This window comes from Octopus sinensis, linkage group LG8, assembly GCF_006345805.1.
Source record: "Octopus sinensis linkage group LG8, ASM634580v1, whole genome shotgun sequence".
NCBI classification, from domain to species: Eukaryota; Metazoa; Mollusca; class Cephalopoda; order Octopoda; family Octopodidae; genus Octopus; species Octopus sinensis.
In genome coordinates, this window is record NC_043004.1 from 92,169,434 (window position 1) to 92,196,933 (window position 27,500).

Sequence of the window (27,500 nt, forward strand, 5' to 3'; positions counted from 1 at the left end):
GCCAACCACTCCGCGAGTGTATGGGTGTTTTTTTACGTGCCACCTGCACAGGTGCCCGAGGGGTCTGGCATCGGCACGTTCGGATGGTGCTTTTTTAGGGGGGGGGCAGAAATATAGGGAGCACCATTGGGAGGGGTGGTTCAAAAATGATGACAGTTCTAGCAGTAAACTAGGATATCGAGAGAGGGGTAATTCATGGTGAAATAGCGTATTGAAAGGGGGTTCGAAGAGTAGACACTATAATGGTGGTGGAGAAGCGACATCGGTTATAGATGAGCAAAATATAGATATCCGGTATTGATGGTTGGGGGTGGGCAGGGTGGTGCAGCGCGTTTAAGTTTAAAAACTAAAATGAGCAAAACAAAAATGATTTAAAACAACTGCTGTACATAAAAATAAAGAAATTCAATACTTTTCACATTCGCTTCTTCATTTATTGATTATATGCATTCCTCTCGCCAATGAGACCAAATTTCCAGCAGTTGGTTTGCTGTTAAGGGTAAAGCAACAAGTTCCTGTTGGCAATAATACTTGTTGCAACAATCGGCTAAATCTGTTTCTCAGGTTGAATTACTTCATATCAAAGTTTGTCTCCAATCCTTCTACACAACGCGTCAAACCTATTCTTGGGCACCCTATTCTAGGGTACCCTACTATCTCCCACAGTGGAGGCGCAATGGCCCAGTGGTTAGGGCAGCGGACTCGCGGTCATAGGATCGCGGTTTCGATTCCCAGACCGGGCGTTGTGAGTGTTTATTGAGCGAATACACCTAAAGCTCCACGAGGCTCCGGCAGGGGATGGTGGTGATCCCTGCTGTACTCTTTCACCACAACTTTCTCTCACTCTTACTTCCTGTTTCTGTTGTACCTGTATTTCAAAGGGCCGGCCTTGTCACTCTCTGTGTCACGCTGAATAACCCCGAGAACTACGTTAAGGGTACACGTGTCTGTGGAGTGCTCAGCCACTTACACGTTAATTTCACGAGCAGGCTGTTCCGTTGATTCGGATCAACCGGAACCCTCGTCGTCGTAACCGACGGGGTGCTTCCATCCACTATCTCCCATGTACAAAACAAATAATGAAGTATATAGAGTAGCCATCAAAAGATAGATTATATATTTTATATCCCAACGGTAGAAAAATGGCTTGATTAGATGTTTCCAATCGGTCACTGTCTTTCTGACAGCGGAAGGGTCTTTTAATTAAATGCAGAGCAAATAATGCAAGGGTCTTCAACAGAAAAAGATCTGTTTGTTTTCATATATGTATGTATGTATGTATGTATGTATGTATGTATGTATGCACGAAGTTGTGTTGAAAAGTTCCTGGCTTTAAGAGTGTCGCAAAAGGCCCGGCTGGAACCCTAACATTCCGAGTCCTTTTATAAGGCTGAGAAAAAATAAAGGACCGCTCCAATAAGTGTCTGAATCTGAGAATATGTTCAATAAAATCATAATTAATTGATCCTCCAATATTTTCTTTTACCCAAAGCCAGAAATTTTTCTGCAACCCGATTTGTGTTTAATATTTGCTTCTGTATCAAAATGTAATGTGCACGATAAATATCAGTGATACAAGAGTGTACAGTATGTTATGCTTATGTATTAGTAAACTGGATTATTTCTTCGTATCCAAATGCCTTGTGGTGTTAGTATCAGTCAGCTATACCCATTGGTGAATCTGAAAAGTCCTTAATTCAAACTTATCATTTGGTTTAGTTGACGCCAATCAATTGTACAAACTCTCTAGGTACGAAGGAATAATTTGGTTTACTAATACGTGCACACACACACACACACACACACACACACACACACTTAACAGTTTCTACCAAACAAATTCCACTCACGATGTACTAGTAACTTAAAGCCACCGTACAGGATTGTTGACAAAGTGCAGCTCGCTCAACAGAACCGAACTCTCAACCATGTAGTTGACAAGTGATCTTTTCAACCCCCAACAACCATGCTTGACCATCCTAAACATTTAGCAATAGTTCAATTTGGAACGGAAAGCAGAACACAACTAGTCACCAAGAAATCTATTCCATCTTATATATATATATATTATATATATATATATATATTATATATTGTTTGTTCCTTCTCAAGCCATGCCTGGCTCAAAAGGTCCGGTTCCCCACCTGGACGGGACACCGGTTCGTCGCAGGTGAGCTGCAAGATGTAGGAGGTAAGAGTGAGAGAAAGTTGTGGCGAAAGAGTCAGCAGAAGTTCGGCATTATCTTCTGCCGGAGCCGCGTGGAGCTTAGGTGTTTCGCTCATAAACACGCACATCGCCCGGTCTGAGATTCGAACCCGCGATCCCTCGACCGCGAGTCCGCTGCTCTAACCACTAGGTCATGTGCCTCCACACACTATATATATAGATCGGATAGCGTTATACATTGCTAGTCACAATGCGCTTTGCATTGTTTTAGCTTTCCAACGATGCCACCCTGCTGGCTAGGCAGACAGGTCAACATTGTCCCTGATCGGAAAGCTCGTGAATTGGAGATACGCGAAATGGAAGTATTTTGCTCAAGAATACAATGTGCAGACGGTCTGCGAATCGAAACTGCAATCTCACGATCGCGAGCGTAGTTCGCTTAACCACTAGGCCACGCGTCTTCAAAATAATATACACACAGGTGAGCGCACACAACACATACACGCGTACGCGCACTATGTGAAACTGGTGTTAATTCCACAGAAATTGTAATTTATTTGTGCCTCTTTTCAGAGGACATTGTCTGACCTACATGAATGAATTAATTAGACACCAAATGAGACGCAATTCACCCTGACTGGCCACGTTTGCATCCTCTCACATAATCAATCAAAACATCATAGCAGAAGGCTACATCATGTATGCAAGGCAAGGCAAACACCATGACTTATCAATTAGATTATGTGCCAATTTGTTGTGGTATATGCACACTTTCACTGCCGCCATCACCATCATCCCCACCGCCGCCGCCGCCGCCACCACCGCCACCACCAAAACCATCAACACCACCATGGCGCCACGATGGTTTTCAAACAACTCACTTTCTCACAGGTAGTTCGTTTAAGCACATGAAGTCTAACCAAAATAAGTAGTGTGCATACAGCACAACCTAATGACAACAATAATAATAATAATTATAATAATAATAACCATCATTATTATTATTATTATCATTTTATTATTATTGTTGTTGTTGTTGTTGTTATTAAGTTGTGATAATAATAATTAAATGATAATAATAATAATAATGATAACTCTTTCTACTATAGGCACAAGGCCTGAAAGTTTGGGGTAGAAGTTAAATCAATTACATCGATCCCCGTACGCAACGGGTACGAAAGGATGAAAGGCAACGACGACTTTGGCAGAATTTGAAATCAGAACGTTGCCACGGTTGAAATATCGCTAGACATTTCGTCCAGCGTGCAAACGCTTTTGCCAACTCGCCATCTTAATAATAATAATAATAATAATAATGCTTTCTACTATAGGCAGAAGGCCTGAAATTGCGTGGTGGGGAGTGGGGAAGGATAGTCGATTACATCGACCCCAGTACCCAACAGGTAGTTAATTTATCGACGCCGAAAGGATGAAAGGCAAAGTCGACCTCGGCGGAATTTGAACTCAGAACGTAGCGGCAGACGAAATACCGCTAAGCATTCCGCCCGGCATGCTAACGATTCTGCCAACTCGTCACCTTTTATTATCATTATTATTATTATTATTACTATTATTATTATTATTATTATTATCATTATTATTATTATTATTATTATTATTATTATTATTAATAATAATAATAATAATAATAATAATAATAATAATAATATTAAATCTTTCTTTTGAGTTTATCTATCAAGAGAAACTTTGGGTACGTGTACATGTATATCTGTATGTATTCATAACAAAAATGTTCGGGCACAAAAGTGGCGGATAATTGCAATGCTGATTATGCATACATTTTCCAGAAGCGGGCGGGAAGCGTGCTGTTGAGTATCCATCGAGCTTCTCTGTCTACTGTACCTGGGTGGGTCTTGGCGTAGAATCTTCAAGCACCTCCTCCAGAGAGTCCTATCAAACGCAACCCTCTATTAGACTTTCCAACTGAATGCCAAAACCACCTGAGCCTGGATATTCTCTAACCTTCTAGTCTACGGTCTACTTCTAGGACTCCAGCCCGTTGGGTCAGGTTGAAGAATCCTTCTTGAGATTCTTTCCTGCAACCTTCTAATCATATGTCCGTAGTACCGAGGTTGTAACCTCTCGATGCGGAAAAGCACAGAACTGACCCGGTAAGACTTCCTAATCTCCGATACATGTACCCTGTTGCATAATGTTACTCCAGAGATCCTTCGAAAAAACCCAGTTTTTAAGTTTTGATCGCTTCTATTTGCGATCGTACTCTTTTGGTCATTGCTCAACATTCGCAAATTTTCGTAGTAATCCTCAACTATATAAGGATTGCTACGAAAATTTAACAGAAGATAACAAGATTCACAAAGCACAGGAAAATATTCTACAGAACGAACGGTTGAGTGGTATAGATAAGAGAATTCATAAATGTTTAATTTTTCTTTTTTATTTTGTTGTCTACGGTGTTTTCCCCCCTAAATTTCGTATGAGGAGTTAACACTTTTTAAAGTATTATCGATATCTTGCGTTAGGAGGGTGTATTTTCGCTTTAAAAATAATTATCCAATTGTCTGTTCTTTTATATCTCAACAATTCATTCGTATCTTTTCACTGTTATCTCAATCAATGCAGATATTTCAATGATTCCTAGATCTATCATTTATCTCACCATAACTCTTCACATTTGAATCTTAGTAAAAAAAAAAAGAGCAGCATTTTTACGCATAAATACGCACGTGCACACACGCACACGCGTGTACACACACACACACACACACACACACATACACACACTCACATACATATTCGTCTGCTCAGGAAGAAGGGGCTGTGTCCACTGCCTGTAGAAGCTCCCCGAGGCTAAAGATACGTTGATGCATTTATGCTCTGATTAGACTTGCAAGTCAACAGCATTCAGGAAAAGCATGTGCGGATTAGGAGCTCTAGATGTTTGATAAGCTGAGAAACACCATACCATCTATGCCTGGTCTTTCTCTCTACAACACACTGAACAACTATCTAGAGGAGACAGTTGTCATACGACTGTTTTTATGCGGTTGATTCTATCTTATGTGATTGATTTCATTGAAGAACTCCAATCAAGCTCACGTGCACACTCCTCCAATAAACATCATTTACGACCAGCTGCCCCCGACACTAATAAAAATTAAATTCCGTGAAGCTTCTCGGCTACTCACAAACAACTATACAAAAGATATCCAACGTAGGCGCAGGAGTGGCTGTGTGGTAAGTAGCTTTCTTACCAACCACATGGTTCCGGGTTCAGTCCCACTGCGTGACATCTTGGGCAAGGGTCTTCTACTATAGCCTCGGGCCGACCAATGCCTTGTGAGTGGATTTGGTAGATGGAAACTGAAAGAAAGCCTGTCGTATATATGTATATATATATATATATATATATGTATATATATATATATATGTATGTGTGTGTATATGTTTGTGTGTCTGTGTTTGTACCCCCTAGCATTGCTTGACAACCGATGCTGGTGTGTTTACGTCCCCGTCACTTAGCGGTTCGGCAAAAGAGACCAAAAGAATAAGTACTGGGCTTACAAAGAATAAGTCCCGGGGTCGATTTGCTCGACTAAAGGCGGTGCTCCAGCATGGCCGCAGTCAAATGACTGAAACAAGTAAAAGAGTATATTTTAGGGAAGATAGCAACTGATGAAAAATAATGACCCGAAGACTTGCATACTATTTTTTGTTAGTGAGCTCTGAAGGATAATGGCAAAGCTGACTTCAGTGAGATTTGATCTCAGTGTGTAAATGAATGCAACTAAATACCACAAAGCATTTTGTCTGCTGTTCTAAACCTTAACTCCGCTAACTACCATCCTAATCATGGTTCTTAATTTAAACAAAAGGCCATAAATATTTTGATGAAAGCAGTTTTGGTGGTCCGATGACTCTGTCAGCACGAACCTTCCAGAAATAGTGGACAGCAATGGATTGATGAATAGTGTTGCCGACCTAATTGAATAAAGTAATTGACAGACATATATTTGGCCAGGGAATGATGGGCGAAATTTCAGTTCGAAATATAAACAGAAACCCCTAAACACTACATTATCATACAAATCGTAATTACTCAAAAGAGGAAAACTTCTGAAGGTTACTGGTAGAAACCTCACAAATCACATTTATCCTGACCACCAGGGACGAAATCAAATTTCACAGACGTGAAATTTAAACTCGGAATGTAAAGAATCACAAATATATCTCTTCTGACACCCCAATGGTTCTGCCAATCCACCAACGTAACAACAACACCAATAATAGATAATGATGATGCTGCTGATGATGATGATTCCTGTAATATGGCCCAAGGGTGCCAAATGTCGAGGACAATATCAAAGCACATAGTACAACTCAGAAAGTGTCGAGTTTACATGGAACAAAAGCGAATCAACAAAATAACTTTGCCTCTCAGCCGTTTGGAGGAGCAAGGAAAAGGGTGCTGCTGGGATTGGAAATATACATAATTTAGTGGCGGTACCTTAGCATGGCCACAGCCTTTTGTTTTGAAACGCATAAAAAGAAAAAAAGAATAACAAAAGATATAAAAATAAAATTCAGCGTTGCCAAAAATATTGTTTCTGATTTAGGCACAAGTCTAGCAATTTGGGAGAAGGGGATTGGCCGATACCATCAATCCAGTTCATGACTGGTACTTTATCTTATTGGTTCCAGGAGAATAAAAGGTTGATGTCGATGGGATTTGGACTCAGAATGTAATGCAAAGAAATGCATCTAAATAGTACAAAGCATTTTGATTTTGTTGTTCTAATCCTTAATTCTGTTAGCCACCAATCTAATTCAAGTTTAATTCAAGCTATAAATATTTTGATGAAGGGTGTTATTGATTTAACCCTTTTACTGCAGAAAGACGATATATCCACTCAAAATATCGATATCCTTTGCTGCGCAATGCAGTTTTATATACCAATATATCTTTTATGGGTGGAGGCGCAATGGCCCAGTGGTTAAGGCAGCGGAATCGCTGTCGTAGGATCGCGATTTCGATTCCCATATCGAGTGTTGTGAGTGTTTATTGGGCGAAAACATCTAAAACTCCACGAGGCTCCGGCAGGGGTGGTGGCGATTCCTGGTGTACTCTTTCGCCGCAAATTTCTCTCACTCTTTCTTCTGTTGGCCTGCTTGCTTAGCCAACGGGGTGGCTTCATTTGAAGGCTAAAACAATGCGAAGCGCATTGCCACCACTGATGTGTAGCAACATCTGATAGCCTGGTCGGTCACGTAACTTCATGATTATATATATATATATATATATCTTTTATAGAATTATGTCATGTTTCAAACTATTTTCTGTTGAGATACCTCGAGTTTATTAAAGCAATAAAATTTGGTACTAATTAATGATTGTATACATGTGTATACGAAGAACCCAGCGATGTATCGACTCTTCCCTTGCAGATCAAGTTTTAAGTATATTATTTAATGCTTAGTGACGGGAGGAGGGCTTTTTTCCTGACCCTTTTATAGGGCTACCGAGTCAGGTGGAATGAACCAAATCAGTGGTCCAGAAAACATCGATAGTAATAATCCTGATAACAAAATGAATTCTGTGAATGGAAACCGATGATAACAAATTAAGTCTTCCTCTTAAGCACAGAAAGAGTGCCTCCGACGAAACTCCACACAGTTATCACAGCACAATAGAACACACAACGCTTTGGTAGAAGACACTTTACCAAAAGTGCTGTTTCGTAAGCTCGAGTTCGAAACCACGTATTTGCAAAAACAAATCTTTACCACATAACGATGCTTGCACCCTAGGTTGTATGTTATATGTTTCCTCACAGTACTTGGGTTCTTATCCTTGGACAAGGGTATGTACATGAGTTATGTATTTTAAGGCGCAAAGGACATTATCACACGCTCCAGGCTAAGGAACCGTTATCATTATCGTCATCATCATCACCATGGTCATCATCATTGCCATAGGCGTCATCGTCGTCGACGTCATTATCGTATATTTTCATCGTTGTTGTAATTGCTTTTGCACTTGGTTGGTCGTTGACGTCATCACTAATCAGCAGCATCACCAACTACAGAAACCACACGAGCTTGCATGTCTTGTGGGTGTAGGAGCGATGAAAACAAGCAATAACAATATCGACAACAGCAGCAACAACAACAACAACAACAAAAACAGAGGTATGTCAATGATAAAAAGATGACATTTATGATGATGATAACGCATGCTGATGGTGGTAGTGGTGGTGGTGGGATGATAGTAATGATATATGACGGTGATGATGATGATGATGATGATAATAATGATGACAGAGGCGATGATGATTATGAGGAGGAGAGGGATAACAGATATGGGGAGGACGAGCAGGAAGAAGAGGATGTGGAGATGGCGGAGGAGGATGATAGATGAGGATGAGGATGATGACAGTGATGGTGGTGATGACTTATGCACATTAGTATACAAAGTACAATAAGATTCAAAGATATGCACCAAGTGGAAGGAGTGCACGGGCGCGCGCGCGCACACACAGACGTGTGTGTGTGTTTGTGTGTGCGTATGTGTGTGTGTCTGTGTCTGAGTCTGTGTTCGCATGTGCGTGTGTAAGTAAGGATATCAATATATCCTTTATCTTTTACTTGTTTCGACCATTAGACTGCGGCGGCCATTATGGGGCACCGGTTATACATATATGTATATATATATAAATAAGCATAAGACCGTTAATTTAAAATAAAACAACGATTTTATCAAGTGGCCAGCATGGAAAAAATAACCTTCAAAGGTAATAATTATTAAAATTATAAATTAGGGTATCTACGAGATACCACCATGCTGAAAATAGCAGCCATGATCTGACTCTAAAACCACCTTAATTAAAGTGGTTTTAGAGTCAGATCATGGGTGCTATTTTCAGCATGGTGTTATCTCGTAGATACCCTAATTTATAATTTTAAATATGCATGTACGTAGATATCATGTATAGATATATGCGTATATATTGTGGCGGGATGTATGTAGAAATTGCATATTGTTTGAATATATGAATTTATTTAAGTATGTATATATATATTCAAAGACAAAATGTTGTCATCACCAGAAAATAACAAAGATACCTATGACAAATATTCATATAGCACGTTATAAGGATAGTCTCTAGGGTAAATCCGAGTAGCTATGTTCCGTGTTGGCATGATATAAACCTGATTGGAAATATGAATAGCAGCAAGGAGTGTAGCGTTTGATGTGTTGCTGTGACGCCAGATGCAGTAGTGACTAATATTGTAGGTGTTGTACTGTTCGTTGGTGAAAAGAGATGAATGCAAGAAATACCGTTATGTTTTCATTATAGGTGTGTGTGTGTGTATGAATATGCAAGCATATATATATATAACAGTTTAAACAGCTTAAATATATATATATATATATATATATATATATGTACATATATATATATATATATATAGATATATATATATATATATATATATATATAACAGTTGACATAACAGTTTAAACACCTCGAGCCAGTACTGCACCATGTCCACTAACTTATAACAGATACAACTAAAAGAAAAATTCTTTCTCTCTCCCTTTCCCCCTCTCTCTGTATTATTATTATTATCATTATTATTATTATTATTATTATTATCATTATTATATTATTATTATTATTATTATTATATTATTATTATTATTACTTTTTTTTCTTCTTTCAAATTTGCTTCCATTTCTTGCCGAGTGTCTTCCCGACTCCTATTATTATTATTATCATTATTATTATTATCATTATTATTATTATTATCATTATTATTATTATTATTATTATTATTCCGGGCTGGTGTCCAGCGTACTGGAAGACCATTGAGAATGAGGTACCTCAGCTTTTGTTAACGTGTTAATTTTCTCTAGGAGAAGGTCATTATTCCGTTAAACCAGTTATGCAGGGAATCGCATTGAACATTCCGGAGATCATTTGCTTGCACTTGAGATCATGGCACACAAACATTCCTGATGCCGAAATCCATATTGGTACTGGATATCTCGCCCTGGTTCGTTTCTGGATCATGTCAATAGGGTGGAGAGGATCTGTGAAGTGTTGTGAAAATCTAATTGGACATCAAATTTTAACTTGTGCAATTACCGGCGAGGAGACTCCCCGATCAACGAGCGAGTAGGAGGGCTCTACAGCGAGCATGGAAGCTGCGGGAGCGGACTCGGATAAACCCAGTCGCAGGTGCTATAGCCTAATGCACGAGCATTGCAGGTATTTTGCATAGGCAGTGGTCAGTAATAGTCTTCCCCGATCTCGAGTGGATAGCCATCATTATCACTATGTATGTATGTATTTATGTGGTGGAGGCGCAATGGCCCAGTGGTTAGGGCAGCGGACTCGCGGTCGTAGGATCGCGGTTTCGATTTCCAGACCGGGCGTTGTGAGTGTTTATTGAGCGAAAACACCTAAAGCTCCACGAGGCTCCGGCAGGGGATGGTGGTGATCCCTGCTGTACTCTTTCACCACAACTTTCTCTCACTCTTACTTCCTGTTTCTGTTGTACCTGTATTTCAAGGGGCCGGCCTTGTCACTCTCTGTGTCACGCTGAATATCCCCGAGAACTACGTTAAGGGTATACGTGTCTGTGGAGTGCTCAGCCGCTTACACGTTAATTTCACGAGCAGGCTGTTCCGTTGATTCGGATCAACCGGAACCCTCGTCATCGTAACCGACGGAGTGCTTCCATAATTGCCATAATGTATTTATGTTTGTCTTATTCATTCAGTCCAAGCTGAGAATTCACATCATAGCAGCGTTATGACTGAACAGCAATATTTTGAAGAATCTGCTTCCATTACACCAGGAATGGCCAACCTGTTTGGAGTAAGGAGCCACATGAGACATAGCTCATAATCAAGCTAATCGTATGGAACATGTTTATCATCAGGTGGGCCGCACAACTAATAACCATTACTTTCCTTCTGAAATTAGCAATGACATTCAGAAAGTCGAGCCAGATATTATGTACGTAAATAAAAACATACATACGTACGTACATACATATGAGAGCACTCCGTCAGTTACGATGACAAGGGTCCCAGCTGATACAATCGACGGAACAGCTTGCTCGTGAAATTAACGTGCAAGTGGCTGAGCACTCCAGAGACACGTGTACCCTTAACGTTGTTTTCAGGGAGATTCAGCGTGACACAGAGTGTGACAAGGCCGGCCATTTGAAATACAGGTTCTTCTCATTTTTACCAGCTGAGTGGACTGGAGCAACATGAAATAAAGTGTTTTGCTCAAAGACACAACGCGCCGTCGGGAATTGAACTCACGACCTTACGATCATGAGCCGAATGCCCTAACCACTAAGCCACGCGCCTTCATATACGTACGTACATACATACATACATACATACATACATACATACATGCATTCAAAGCAAGGCCATGTAGGGGGACATGGAGTTTTGTACAGGGAGGGTGTTCATGCAAAGAGTTCAGGCCATTTCTGATCAAGAGCGGTCGTCAGCATCTTCACTATCTCGTCCGGCAGCTTATTCCATGGATCCGCAACCCGGACGGAGAAAGCCCCTCTCCTTCGATTGAGATGAAATCGTCGCAGATAGAGCTTTTCGGAGTGACCCCGCAGCCGACGCTCTGGAGCAGGAGTGAAGCATGTGTATTAGCAGTGCCCCTGTCTCAATAAGTATTTTCGTCCAATGTTTCATTGATGTCTGTTTAGACGCAGTTGAGACCTCTCCCTGGCCATACCTTCTTCATAGTCATAAGAGATGACGAGTAATTGTTCTCGATCCCATTTAACAATCTCCAACTCTTCATAGTCATTATTTTCTTTCACAGCATTCGATATAAAGTTCAAAATGTAAAACTTTAATCAATAAGACCCATTTCGGTCACGAATGACCATGAGATTGCACCTAGAAAGTTTCCCTCCGAAGCACAAGTCAAGGTGACGTTATTTATTGAAGACCAGCTCATGCATAAAAGGCCACCGATGTTATCCAAAGGAAAGGCAAAGGCCCTTTCCAGGCTACCGATGTTATCCAAGGGAAAGGCCAGTACAGCTTTTCACCAGTGACATCGCAACTCATTTCTACTTATTAGTGAACTAGATCAACGCGAAATAAAGTGTCTTGCTCAAGGACACAATACAAAGCCCGATCCAAGAATCAAACTCACTACCTCGTGATTGTGAGCTCGATGAGCTTACCACTGTGCCAGTATAACATATCTAACGCATATGTTCGTTGAAAATTTAGAAGCTGATCCCTTTATAGACATATTTTGTCAAAATATATATATATATATTTCAGAATGGGACAAAATGAAATCACCCCAGAAATGACCACGAGTGCGACAGATATGCATCTCGCCATAGATGCGACTTGATAATGTCACGTACAGGTCGCAACGTCTGCTCTTTCAACAAGCACATACGTTAAGCCTATTGTATTCATAACGACTTTTACTATAGAGATACTTGTGTTGCATAAATTGAACTACAATGTGTTATTTTTTTATTTCTCTCTAGTGTTTTGCATATCAATTGTTTCCTTTTAATTGACACTTCCTCTTATTATCACATCTTCAATGATGTCTTTATAATGCATCTTCCATCTCTACAATACATTTTTCTCTCATTTTCGCAACCTCTCTTTTACTTGTTTCAGTCATTTGAGTGCGGCCATGCTGGAGCACCACCTTTAGTCGAGCAAATTGACCCCAGGACTTATTCTTTGTAAGCCCAGCACTTATTCTATCGGTCTCTTTTGCCGAACCGCTTATTGACGGGGTGGTAAACACACCAGCATCGGTTGTTAAGCAATGCTAGAGGGACAAACACAGACACACAAACATATACACACACATACATATATATATATATATATATATATAATATATATATACATATAAACGACAAGGTTCTTTCAGTTTCCGTCTACCAAATCCACTCAGAAGGCTTTGGTCGGCCCGAGGCTATAGCAGAAGACACTTGCCCAAGGTGCCACGCAGTGGGACTGAACCCGGAACCATGTGGTTGGTTAGCAAGCTACTTACCACATAGCCACTCCTACGCCTATACTATATAATATTTTCTCACATATTCCACCGTCACAATAGTACCAATTTCCTTTCCACATTATCACACATTGTTTTCTATCTTCTCTTCATACTGGACCCTCTTTTGTACCCACATTATTTCACAGTGACATATCTGTTCAATTTTATTTGCGCAAAACCCTTTTGTCTTTCTCAGAATCGTAATACAGTATGTTTCAGTTCTCATTTCATATCCTCAAGCCTTTTAACATGATATTGTAAAACATTGTCTATTTTTTCGAGCTCTTCCCATTACTGCATTTCTCTTCTATCATAAGAGTCCTTCATTAAAGTGCTTTAGCAAAATAGACAACACTGTTTGTCTCCACTTTCCCACGCCTGTTACCTATTTTATGAGAAGAATATAAACACTAGAGTAACAGAAACAATAATACTTATATTTCGTTCTTAAATTTCATCTTTCAATATTCTGAATCCTGTTGAATATCCTCTCTCTCTCAGTTTGATGAAATATGTTCAATATACTGTGGATTTAAATTGGAAGAAGATCCTGAAGATTTACATAGTCCCAGATGTTATTATCGTCCTATTTGCTAACAACTATGGTTCTCTCTTTTTGCTCCCTGTAACCCGCTTCTAACATACTTGGATCTAGGTGTGAGGCTACATGTCCCGTCACTCCACAAATAACAATAAAACTGAGTGTAAAATGGTAAAATGGAGACCATACTGCTCTACTACTACCGCTTTTTTAACACATATAGGCTCCATACGCTAATCAAATACAATCCAACTATCCTCAAAGCATGTGCGGCCCATATATACGAACGTTATTGTCGTTGATTTGGTTGTCTCGAGAAAAACGATTCTGCAATTTCTTGCTGAACAACCTGCAGGGATGATTTGTTTATAGTAATCAAGTGTTTCTGCTGTACATTATCTCACTCCTTTCATTAAATCGATATGTGATATGTGCCACATGTCACATATCCAAGTGATCGCAGAGCAGTGTAAACTCAAGGACACAACGCTTCGCTCGGTCCGGCAATCGAAGCCACGAACCTGCGATCGTGAGTGTAACGCCCTAACCACTAGGCCACGTGCTCTCACACATACACCAACGAATCACCTTCTAAGCTTCCTCAACTTATGTTCTACTATACTTTCCCAACATACGTTCGATCCCATGTGCCAATTAATCGCAGTCTCCCACCCCGACACATATGACGTTCCATGTAAAGGTAAGGTAAATTTACAGTCTCGGGTCATACCTATTTCTTTACTACCCACAAGGGGCTAAACATAGAGGGGACAAACAAGGACAGACAAAGGGAGTAAGTCAATTACATCGACCCCAGTGCGAAACTGGTACTTTATTTATCGACCCCGAAAGGATGAAAGGTAAAGTCGACCATTTACAGTCTCGGGTCATACCGACCCATAAGGACTTGTTTCCCGGTTTCCATGGCGTAAATGTATTCCCCATCTGGACGGGACGCCGGTCCGTCGCAGGATTGGAGAACGTGAAATGAAGTATTTTGCTTAACACCCTAACCACTAAGCCACGCGCCTCCACTGAAGTTCCATATGCCAAGGAACTGTAAAGCACCCCTCCCCTTCCCCTGAGTTATGCCTCAATCTGATATCGTTTTTCATCATTTAACAATACCCAATACTTCTTTGTCTTAATGACATGCATTTCTCTCATTCCATGGACATCTAAAGTCCACTATGTTAAGGTTTTTCCGTAATATTCAATCACATGTAAAGTGCGAACTATGTTTGAAGTTGCAATCTAAAAGACTTATGCGTAAGCAAAAGAAGTTAAGTCAAACATTATAAGACTTGCTGGCGCCCCTTTTCTGGCCCCAGTTTTTAATTCTATCTTTTGGTCCCGGTAATGTCTTATTATCTAAATATAGAGCTCTATGTAAAAGATATACAAACGGAAATGCTAACAAATAGAAAATCTTTAAACTCTCAGCTGCAACAAACACAACATCCCCAAAATTTAATTCACAATGGTCCATTATACAGAATAAAAACTATTAGTAATTTAGTAGTATAAATTAGTTCAGAATCCTCGAAGAGTTCCTGTCTTTGACAGTCTGAAATGTACTCAGGACTTCTGATCCATTCTGTCTGAACTTCTAAAATTGATCATCAACAGATAAAATTGAATTCAACTCTGTAAAAGAAATGACTCAATCATACGTTTCAGGGTATTCTCATTTATCTATAAAACTATCATATCTATTTAGATTTGGGTGCACTGAACTGTTGAATGCCGATTTTCTCAGACAATAAATCAATACCATACAATGCAGAGATATATACTTTTTAAATCTAGAATCCATTCTTGTAAATTATATTGCCTTGTGATATCTTTGTCAGACCAATAAAATATCTATCTATGCTATCTTCTATTTAAATTACTGCACACATTGTCTGTCTTCCTTTCATTTCGCCAGACCAACTTCCGTTCATAGTTCTCATTATTATTCGACTTTTCATCTGAAGATGTCGGCTTTTTCACACTTTTACTCATGCTGTGACGTTTTCATTTTGCCTCGAAATATCGCCTTCTGTTAATCATCGTTTTATACATTTTTTAAAACTTTATCAAGTGAGAGACCTACGTAGTTGCTTGAAATGCTAGAAATAGCAATCTAGTCTCCCTCAAACTACACAGTACCATGTTTAAAATAGACACATTGAATAATATCTTCCGATACACTATGCCTTCAACAGATCATAAGTTTATATGTACGACGAGCAATGCCATTAAAACAGGTTGCTTGATCGGGGCTAAATAACCGCCATAAAATTTGTTACTAATGTTGCGTAGTTTTTTATTTCGTTTCATATTAACCAATCTCTTCACTGATATTTTCATTGTGCCTTCCATTTTACACTTCATTTCTGTTTCCATTTCATCTTACCAAAACCTTCCCGTTCCTTTTGTTAAACACTACACTTACGTTTTTTCCCATTGTTGCAATTCTTACTACACCACATTGTCGCCACACGTCGTAAAATCATTTTATGTACAGAAATCTAAACGTTTACCTATTTTCATGCACTGTTCTGCATCCTCCTCTTCCCTATCTCATTCGATCTTGCTCTCTTCTTCACTTTTGCACATCAAATTATGCCTTCAACTCGTCTCACCAGACTAGTTATGTATCATTATTCAAGATAGCCTGCATATTTAATTCCGGCAATATTTCAAAACCAATTATGATCAAATATGCAGTTAAAGAAAAGTAACATTAGTATAAGATTACTATATTATATTCTGTCTCAGCACTTACGGGAGACCATTTTGCAGGTGTTTCGTTAATATTATAAATTCTCAACGAAGTGCTGACTGCTCTCTTTTCATTTCAACTAAACTTCTCTTCACAAACTATACTCTTGAAGTAAAATATCTCACAGAATGTCTTTATCCGAAAAATATATGACCTTTTAGTAGCAGCAGCAGCAGCAGTTGCAGTAGCAGTAGTAGTAGTAGTAGTAGTAGTAGCAGTAGCAGCAGCAGCAGCAGTAGTTGCAGTAGCAGTAGTAGTAGTAGTAGTAGTAGTAGCAGCAGCAGCAGTAGCAGCAGAAGCAGCAGAAGTAGTAGTAGTAGTAGTAGTAGTAGTAGTAGTAGCGGCGGCAGTTTTATAGTTAAATGAGAATACCTTGAAACGTAGTAGTTTTAGGTAGCCCCTACTCAATTAAAGATTTATAACTATTGAATACCTATTAAATGATATCTTAGTCAATCCCGACAAGCAAGACCACCCAGTATACAATGTGAATGTGTGGTATGTGGCCAAAACATTTTTGAATGTATTTGGCAGTTTATAGGGAAAAGTTCTTGGGTTACATCGACAGGGTCGACCTTCTTTCACCGTTACCGCTTATATTGATCCATCTCCATTTAAAAACAATAGAATTTAGAGAGGTGGAATTTCAGCAGTTTTATTGGCCCACGAGGTGGAAGGGCTCTCTTTTACTCTTTTTTACTTCTGTCAGTCATTTTACTGCAGCCATGCTTGAGCACCGCCTTTAGTCGAGTAAATCGACCCCAGGACTCATTCTTTCGGTCTCTTTTGCCGAACCGCTAAGTTACGAGGAATTCTTATGGTTCTATGTTATTTTGAAGATGGCAGGGTTTAAAATTTTTTGTTGTTGTTTGTATTGGTCTTGTTGAACGACTAAAAGATGTTCCTTTATTGGTTTCGATTCCCATGACACACTCATACACACACACACACACACACACACACATATGTATATATGAAGACGCATCGCTCAATGGTTAGAGCATCGGGATCACAATCATGAGGTAATGGGATCAATTCCCGGACCGGATTGAGTGTTGTGTTCTTGAGCAAGACACTTAATTTCACTCAGGTGTAGAAATGAGTTGCACCGTCACTGGCGCTAAGCTATGTCGACTTTTGCCTTTCCTTTGGATAACATCGGTGACAAGGAGAGGGGAGGATGGTATGCATGGGTGACTACTGGCCTTCCATAAACAGCCTTGCCCGGACTTGGGCCAAAGATATGCGCGTGCATTGAAAGAAGGGAATTGTCTCAAGTTTGGACTTTTGACAGAGATGGAAAATTATCGAAAGTCTGTTGCGGTTCATATAACGTAAATACGAGTGCAGGAAGAGTTAAACACTTGGTTCTAGGTTGGGCCGTTGATGTTCGAATCTGCTCGAGTAGTGTTTCTTCGTTTATGTTGATGATAGCGAGAAAAGATTTGATATTTTGTTGTGTAGGTAGTTCATTGGCAACATTTGTGTTGTGTATGGATGTATGTGCATGAGTATGTGTATGCTTTGGATGTGTGTGTATGTGTCTGTTTGTGTGTGTAATGGCTTGTAATCTTTCTTCTATTTGCTTTTATTGTCGCTTTGTCCGTTGCGGTGTTGTCCTGGTTGATGGTGAGGGAAATACGTTCGACAACCCACTCACGGAGCTAGCACTTGCGGATAGCCATCTCCGCCCCGATAGCGATGAGCAGGAATTTCGTCCGGGGATCGAGAACGCTGGGACCACGAGGCGGACTGACAAACCTTCTTAGATAATTACTTAAGTTGATGAACCGCTGTCAACTCAATATTATACCCATTTCTAATGTGTTGTGTTGTTTATATGTTTGTGTTTTCTGCTATGAAAACAGTTGCTTGTTTACGTTGTCTTAATGAATAAAGTTAATTTCTGTAGGATCTGTGGTTTTTATGAAAGCTATTTCACTTGTGAGATGTCAATTTGAGATGTATGCCTAGTGGGTGAATGCGTGCGAGATTCTTTGTGCAACTGTGTAATGATTACGTCACATTTAATGCCTTCAGAAGTTCGAAACGCATTGTTCTGGATATATTGTAGAGCTTCTTGCTGTTCGTGAGGAAACTGATTAGAAACCAGACAGTAATCTAGTGTAGGTCATGTGATTGTTTTGTACATATTGACGATATAGCTTCTATTGGCCCCATTTTGAATTTAAATACGTAAAAAGGTTTGTGTGTGTGTGTGTGTGTGTTTGTACTTTAGCTTGAGTATGTTGATGTACTCAGAATGAATTTGTTTAGCCTCGAGTGTAAGATCCATCTGTCATTACCTTCATCATCACTATCGCTGCCATCGCCACTACCTTCTCCTCCTCCTCCTCCTCCTTCTCCTCATCGTCATTGCCTTGGCCCTAACCCTTATGTTTCATCGTTTTATATATCACGGCACTGGCGTGCAGATAGACGTGGAAAGCACCAGGGCTGCATGTTTTCGTGCTTCGTCCTTAGACATAAAGAGAAAACGCACCCATTCGTAACCAACCCCAGTTGGTATAGTATGCATCATATCACAAATTGACCAAGACCCCCTGTAAGTGCTCTTTTGAGGGCGTATAACAACCTCTCTTGCTCTTCGGAAAACACAGTTGTGTTACTTTCTTCCTCCCACATTTCATGTTGATACCTTCACCTAACGCATCACAGCCTTTCCTGAAATATTATTCTTTCACATCCATTTCCGGGAGCTACATTCAATATTTCTTTTTGACTCACAATGGTTGCAAGCGACGAATTACTGTTGTTGTTTATAAAGTTTACTTTTTTGCCTCCTGTGCATGTTGATGTATGAATGCTTGTTTACAAAAAGTGTCTGTCTGTTAAAGTGTCACTATTTTCTGTTTGTCTTCTAGAAATTAGTGTCTCTGTTTATCCAAACTATAAATTATTTTTGAAAATTTTTGTCGACGGGCGTTTCCGTTGCTATAGGGAATGTGGCTAACATATCTCACTGCTTCTCGATAGGAAGCCATATTAAATTATGATTATGGTAATGTTTACACAAATATAAATTATGAAAAGAAAATGTCCAAGGACAATATTTTTCTACCCTAAGGTGATGTGGAAGATGCTCAAACATTCTAAAATCTTTCGTAGCAAAAATGAGACAAATAAAGACGTAAATAGACTTCCATTCCATCAGCTTACCCCTTTGCAAATATAATTCTTCAGTGAAGCAGTGTTACCCGTTCATTCACTGCAAACACTACTACAACAACAACTACTACTACTACTACGATGACGACGACTGCTACTGCTGCTGCTGCTACTACTACTACTACTACCACTACTACTACTGCTACTACTACTGCTACTACTACAACTACTACTACTACTACTACTACTACTACTACTACTACTACTGTTGCTGCTGCTGTTGGCTTTACTGCTTCTGCTGGCACTGCTGCTGATGCTGATGCTGGTGCTGCTGCCGCCACAGCTGTTGCTAGTGATGCTGCTGTTAATATTCCTTCGTCTTCTTGAGATTCAATCATGCGACATTCTAATCACATGTCTATAGCATCGGAACTGCAATATCTTAATGCAGAGGAGTACCAGATCGACCCTAAGATACCCCGATCTTCGAGCTTGTTTGCTACGGGCCACATATTTGATATGCAGAGGTTTCTGTTTCCACCTACCAGCCAATTATTCATGCACTATTTCCCTTGCCATTAGTTTCATGTTCTTTGCACCAATATTTGCCGCGCATCCCTCCTCAGACTGTTCAGCCTAGGTATCATTCGGTAACAAATCTTTTGCTCTTCTCCAACATAGAATGATCATTTTTAGAATTCATACAGAATATCAAATAGCACTTTTTTGCATGTCACCGATGCTACCTCAGTACCAAAAGTTCACCAATTGCATCAAGAATAATTCTTAGTCTTTCACAATCTCTTCATCTCTCTGGTTAGGTCCTGATATTTCTCAGTTTTCTCAATTTCCTTGACATCCACTTTGTAGTCATATTGTATTGTAAAGTCAGTGATCTTTGTTTTCATTTGCCATCTACAATCCTGGGGTCGATTTATTCGACTAAAGCCCTTTAAGTCGGTGCTCCAGCATGGCCGCAATCAAATGGTGTACTTGCTTCAATAGTATTCGTTTATATTTTTACTTATTACAGTCATTTGATTGCGGCCATACTGGAACACCGCCTTAAAGGGCTTTAGCCGAATAAATCGACCCTAGGACTTATTCTTTGTAAACCTAGTACTTATTCTATCGGTCTCGTTTGCTGAGCCTCTAAGTTACGGGAATATAAACATACCAACATCGGTTGTCAAGCGATATTGGGCGGGGGGGGGATATAAACACAAAACACACACACATACACACACACACGTATATATATACGACGGGCTTCTTTCAGTTTCCACCCACTCACAAGACGGCTCGAGGCTATAGTAGGGGACATTTGCCCAGGCTGACATGCAGTAGAACTGAACCCAGAATCATGTGGTTGTGAAGCAAGCTTCTTACTACACAGCCACGTTTCATTTTTGATGGGGGAATCTCATACAATCTTGTCATTATTAGTCTCTCTCTCTCTATTATTATTATTATTATTATTATTATTATTATTATTGAGTGAGAGAGTAGTGCACGCCATCAAAGTGACACTGGGGTAAAATATACGAAGCCCAGTATACCCATCATGACTACCCGTCTGATAAGGGTACACTAAGCAGATGCATCACAGCCATATGTACGCGACATGGTGATCTCATATCAAGATAAACAGCGCATGACCTTGTAGGTGGGGCCCAGTTAGAATTTTCTTCTGGTCGAGTAACCCATCCCGTTCAAAAGGTCCCTGAATAAGGGTTGTTTAAGGATGTTGAACGAAACACCCATGTTTCCAGAGGTGAATTATTCAAACCCCAAAGAATTATTATTATTATTGTTGTTGCTGTTGTTGTTATTGACTTTATTGATTGGCAGAGTGGTTAGAGTGTCAGACAAATTGTCTTGCATGACGTCCTTCGTTTCTTTACTATCTGTTTTCAAATCCCACCGAGCTCAACTTTGCCTTTTGACTTTTCAGAGTCAATAAAATAACGAACCAGTCGATTATTTCGTTGGATTAAATTGACTCATTCCTTCCCACAAAATTTCAAGATTTTTGGTTTTGTGAGAAGCAAATATGATAACGGTAGACTGACCGAATCCTTAGAACGTTAGACAAAATTCACTGTGGTATTTGTCCGAGCAGTTTTAGTTCCGAAGTTGGTTAAATAAATTAGCAGAGCACTACTGTAGTTGATTTCAATGGTTAACCCCACTCATTGCCAAATTTATGCCCTTGTATCTATATTACAACTAATTTTCGTATTATCACATTCTTGAAAGCGGTGAGCTGGAAGAATTGTCAGAGTGACAGACAAAATGCTTTGCGGTATTTATTCCACTTCTTCACGTCCTGAATTCAAACCTCTCCTAGGTCGACTTTGGCTTTCATCCTTTTGTGGTTATTAAAATAGGATACCAGTCTAGAGGGTCGATAAATAGGGCAGCACACTAGAGTCTATTGTACCGATTGACCCCTTCACTAGAAAACTGCTGTTCTTGCACCTAAATTAGAAACCTCTATTCTTGCAGTCTAGGTAAGTTTCTACTAACTCAAAGTCTAATACCTATTTAGACCCTAAAAGGTGATTAATATTAAATTTTAACCGGAGAAAAATCTTATGAAAGTAATGGTTGGGTCTATGGGATGAGTGTCGTAATTTGAAGTAAAAGTGGCCGTGACAATGGTGGTAATTGAGCTTCATCTCAAAAGTCTGAGGGATATTTGACTGCTACTTCTATTAAATGAAGCGACTACGTAAAGGCTTCTTCATTGTTTTGTGTAGTTGTTGCCGTTGTTGATGATGATGATTGTGATGAAATAGTCACAGCTGGTGGTGGTTGCGGTGGTGCTGGTGGTGTTTGGTTAGTGATGGGTATGTTGCGGTTGATAACGACATTGACGTTGATGGTCAGTGTGAGATGCAATTACGATGATAAGGCAGATATAAAATAAATCGATAAATGATTGAATTTGACACAATTGATTGTGACGCTGACAGAAGTGAAGATACAGAAGATGATGATTGCACTAACAACGACAATGGTGATGATAATGATGACGATAATTATAAGGGGTTGATAATAACAAAGATGATGATGGTGGTGGTGGTGGTAGTGGTGGTGGTGGTGGTGGTGATGATTATAAGGGGTTGATAATAACAAAGATGATGATAATGATGATGATGATGATGATGATGACAACGACGGCGACAATGATGGCGACGGCAAGGACGACAACGACAATGGTGATGATGATGGTGATGATGATGTTATAAAGAATAGAAATAGATGGTGATGATGATGGTGATGATGGTGTTATAAAGAATAGAAAAATGGTATGGTGAAGGAAGCGCTGACAGATTTCTTTAGAGAAATCTGAAAAGGATCCGCCAAAAACAGCTACCAAGAATTAGATTTACAACAACAAAGACTAACACCACAAATACAACGATTACAAAACTTATAACAATAAGCACTGCACTACCACAACATCAGTTTCTGCTGCTGCCGCTACTACTAGTTCTACTACTACTACTACTACTACTACTACTACTACTACTACTACTATTGTAACCACCACAAACACCACTAGAACTTCCACAACTCCAACAATAACTGCTACTATGACAAATAGTAGTAGTAGCAACAATTACAAGTTCTCGATCTACAGCAATACCTATAACTACCGCAATTATAGTAACCGCTACAAAACTACATCAAATATTTCTACTATTATTATTACTTCTAAAATTACAGTGACTACAACAATTATTATTAAAGCATAATTATAATTTACCTACTCTAATCTTGAATATCTCGTAACTGAAACTCTCAGATGATTCGCTCCTAATCTATAACAGTGAGCCGAGCAAAAACTGTATTCGAAAGACTGGCTGAAAAAGAAAGAAAAAATGAACGGAATTCCAAAGGCAGCCCTTACTCTTAAGAAACAGAAGGAGACTGGATCCCAAAAGCTACTTCTACACTTAAGGACCAAACAAATTCTATGGCGACACTGGTCTTACACTTAAGTATCAGAATCAAATCAATTCTAATTACAAAAAGCTGCACTGCAGATTCGTTTTAAAGCACAAATGCGAACTACATGAAGTGTTGCTACTACATAACACAATGCTGATTTTATACACATAGCCATTCTACACTGCATTCAAAAGAAAGTCATAGAGCTGTTAGCGAAGGACTGGCTCAGCAACCCACTTCAACATCTAGCACAAAAACGTACTGTCTCGTCTCTCAGACTTTCATACCACAGTGGTCCTTGCTCTTAAGAATGCCATATCTAGCTAAGCCAAACTGCCGACCTTGTTGTCTTTTCTGCTAACTTCACCTCTATTCTGTTACTCCCCCAGACTCCTGCACGCACCAATATGCTAAATCATTTCTCCCTCAGCATCAATCTGCACCAACTTCAGGGATTTCCTTTCCATACATATTTTCTTTGCAGTCGTCAACGTAGCAACACTCAAGATGAACATCAACTGTATCAGGGAAGGCCTACCAAAAACATTCATCACAGTTCCTTCGCTTTTGGAAGCCGTTAAAAATGGCTATAGCTATAACAGCAACCAGCGACTGAACTACCATAGAACGCTACAAAATATCAAAATTTACTACGAATTGCACCATGCGATCTTTAACAGAAGGAAGGATACATTAGACAATGTATCCTTATATAAAATGATTTGAAAAAAAAAACTGGTATGTTCACGACGGAAACCTCTTTGACCATAGACCAGCAAGAATAATAATAACAGCAAATTCTTTACGTTTGGTTATATTTAGACTAGCTTTAAGTTAAAATAAAAACCACAACTATCAGGTCATCCCATAAGTACTGTCCAAATTTTGAATAAAGAAAACAAGTGATCAAATGTTATATTTAATTGAAATTTAATCATCAATGTACTTTTTTCCCAACCAAGCTCTTCGATCTTCTGTGATGTGATCGTTGTAATGTGGGTGCGCGCATTGTCCTGCTGAAACATCACTCCTTCCCGATTCAATGAATCGGGTCTTTTTTTCTTCAAAGCTTGGTTCAAACGCTCTAATTGCTGACAGTAGACTTGAGTATTGATTGTTGCATTCGGTGGTAACAATTCAAAGTGAATTACTCCTTTGCAATCCCACCAGATAGAGAGAAGAACCTTTTTCCCATAAAGTTCCCTTCTCGGTTGTGGTTGAGCCTTTTCCTTTTTACCAAGCCACTCTTTACGACGTTTAAAATTTCGATAGAAGATCCATTTTTCGTCACCAGTCACAAGTCTATCCAAAAAAGGTGAAATGAGTTCACGAGAATGGAAAGAAGAGCAGATGTCAACTCGGGATTTGCGGTTGCTTTCGGACAATTCACGAGGCACTCATTTTCCAAGTTTAGGAATCTTTCCAAGTTGTTGAAGATGATGATGAACAGTTGTATGATTTGAACTAAGCTTCAATGCTAATTCTTCAACTGATAATGCAGGATTTTCTTCAAGTAATGCCTCAAGGAGCTTATCATCAAACTCAACAGGACGTCCTGTTCGATCTTCATCTTCAAGGTTGAAACCTCCACTTCTGAATTTTGCAAACTGTCTTCTGCAATTTCTTTAATTCAAGCTTTCTTTCTCATAAACTGAGTGTATGTTTCGAGTCGCTTCGGCTGCAGAGTTTCCTTTTTTGTACTCATAAAACATTATGTGTTTCAAATGCTCTTTGGATACTTCCATGTTAGAAAGGATTTTAATCAAAGAATTTTTAATACTGTTATTCTGTAAGATAATATTTAATTACTTTAAATGTACACAACTGCATAAAAGTAATTTTAAATTCCATTAGACTTTCTAAAATATTATTAAATTTCATTGAATTTTAAAAAAGGTAAAATCGGACAGAATTTATGGGATGAACTAATGTAACAATTACGGTAAAAATATCAACAATGACAACAGCAGAAGAAACAAGAAAGTAAACATCAACAATAACAATATTAGCAGGGTTCCAGCAAAAGTTATTAAGACAACAACACTAAAAAATCCAACAAAAACAGGCAGTATAGGTGCAGCAGAACCACGAAGAACAGCTGCAGCCATGACGATAAATAACAACTGCAACAACAAAGTCAACAACCACGATGACTAGAACAGCAGTATTAACAAAAACTGCAACAAATCCATTAAACTGACACTAAATTTTAATTAACTCGAGACAATGGGCATTATAGCAACAGCGCCAGCAACGACACATCGAGAGTAATAATGAGGGGCGATAATTGAGGAGATATGAACAGTAAAAATTACACAAACGGGGAGTGTCTTCACAGAATAAATTTTGAAATAAATAGATATGAAGAAAAAAAAAACAGTATATAAATGTACGACAACGACGACAATAACAGCAACAACAATGATGATGATGATGATGATGATGATGATGATGATAACAACAACAACAATAGTAATAATAATAATAATAATAATAATAATAATAATAATAATAATAAAGATAATAAAATGGAAACCATAAATAACCTTGAAGATTGGAAACAAGACTACGGTTATTTAGTGATAAATCACAAGGAGGGGTGTGGCTTATCAGAATTGGTTGAGCAACAAGCAAAAGGTTTTGCGCTATTTAGTTATATATTTTTCTGTTCTCTTTACAAATTCTTCCGAGGTCTAGATCGCCGTTCAGTCTTTCAAGGGAGAAAAACTGAAAGAAGCCCGTCGTATGTGTGTGTGTTTGTGTGTGTGTGTGTGTGTGTGTGTGTGTGTGTGTGGTGTGTGTGTGTGTGAGTGTGTGTATGTGTCAGTGTGTGTGTTTGTGTTGGTGTGCGTGTGTCCACTAACGTTTGACAACCGGTACTGGTTTCTGTCTCCGTAACTTAGCGATTCGGTAAAAAGACAACGATAGAATAAGTACCAAGCTTATACAATTAGGCACTGGGGTCGATTTTTCGACTAAACTTTTCAAGGAGGTCCCCCAGTATGGCCGCAGTCTAACGACTGAAACAAATAAACGGTAAAGGATAAATACATTCATCTAATAGCTTCTGCCGTTTGTTCAAATTTCAAAAACGCAATCAATCTTTAACATAAAGTAACTGAGCCACCGTGTATTGAGTACTTTTCTCTCATTCGTCACAGCAATCAACGTATACACCCATACACACACAGACGAAGACGCGTAAACGCACAAAGACACATAAACGTATTCGTATGAATACATACGTTTTTCTGTGTGTGTGTGTGTTGTGTGTGTGTGTGTGTATCTATGACGTTATATATATATTTTAGTTCTTAAAATTTTTCACGTAATGAAGTCTGTTTCTTACAGAAAAAAGAACACATTAGTCCCATAACTTGATACTTACAGACAACAAATGCAAAAAATTACAAATATATATATATATATTTTAATTCGCATATCTTTATTGCTCTGTTTACAAACTGAACTGCATGTTAGATAGTCTATAAACATCTACTTTGCGATATTGTTACGAAACCATTTATCAATATTATCAAGTGTATCAATTGTTATAGGTACACATGTAAATTTTTCATGTGTAGAAAAGTTCAGAGCAGTGGTGTGTGAATATTCTCTTGCTCACTGATATTGAAAGAAATGTTTATATCAGCAGAGCAGCTGATTTCAATTACTGTCCATAATTCTTTTCTGTCACAAATAATTATATAAAGGCTTGTCATATTTGCACTTGACGGAGGATTTGGTAGGAATATTCACCAATATTCTTCGTGTTGGAATTTATGAGATTACACTGAAAGCTATATATAATTTTGTTTTCATATTCGTGTCAGTGTATTATTTCGCACATATGGCATTATA

The 27,500-nt window shown here is 39.0% G+C and overlaps 1 protein-coding gene and 1 long non-coding RNA gene across 7 annotated transcripts in view; one reads left to right on the forward strand and one right to left on the reverse strand.

Moving 5' to 3' along the window:
* Positions 1-247, reverse strand: part of LOC118764631 — a 24,355-nt gene extending 24,108 nt beyond the window's left edge. Inside the window, exon 1 of the long non-coding RNA XR_005000448.1 lies at positions 237-247. This is a non-coding gene — a long non-coding RNA (uncharacterized LOC118764631). The remainder of the gene's footprint in view (positions 1-236) is intronic.
* The window catches only part of LOC115215246 (potassium voltage-gated channel protein egl-36), a 351,927-nt gene that overhangs the window by 8,072 nt on the left and 316,355 nt on the right, over positions 1-27,500 (forward strand). The window contains exon 2 of one of the 6 annotated variants that reach the window (XM_036505592.1): positions 24,124-24,368. The exons of the other annotated variants lie outside the window; for them this stretch is intronic. Within the exon in view, the coding sequence (XP_036361485.1) occupies positions 24,124-24,365 (242 nt within the window). The 3' untranslated portion in view covers positions 24,366-24,368. Of the gene's footprint in view, positions 1-24,123; positions 24,369-27,500 lie in introns of those variants that run through there. 6 annotated transcript variants of the gene reach the window in all.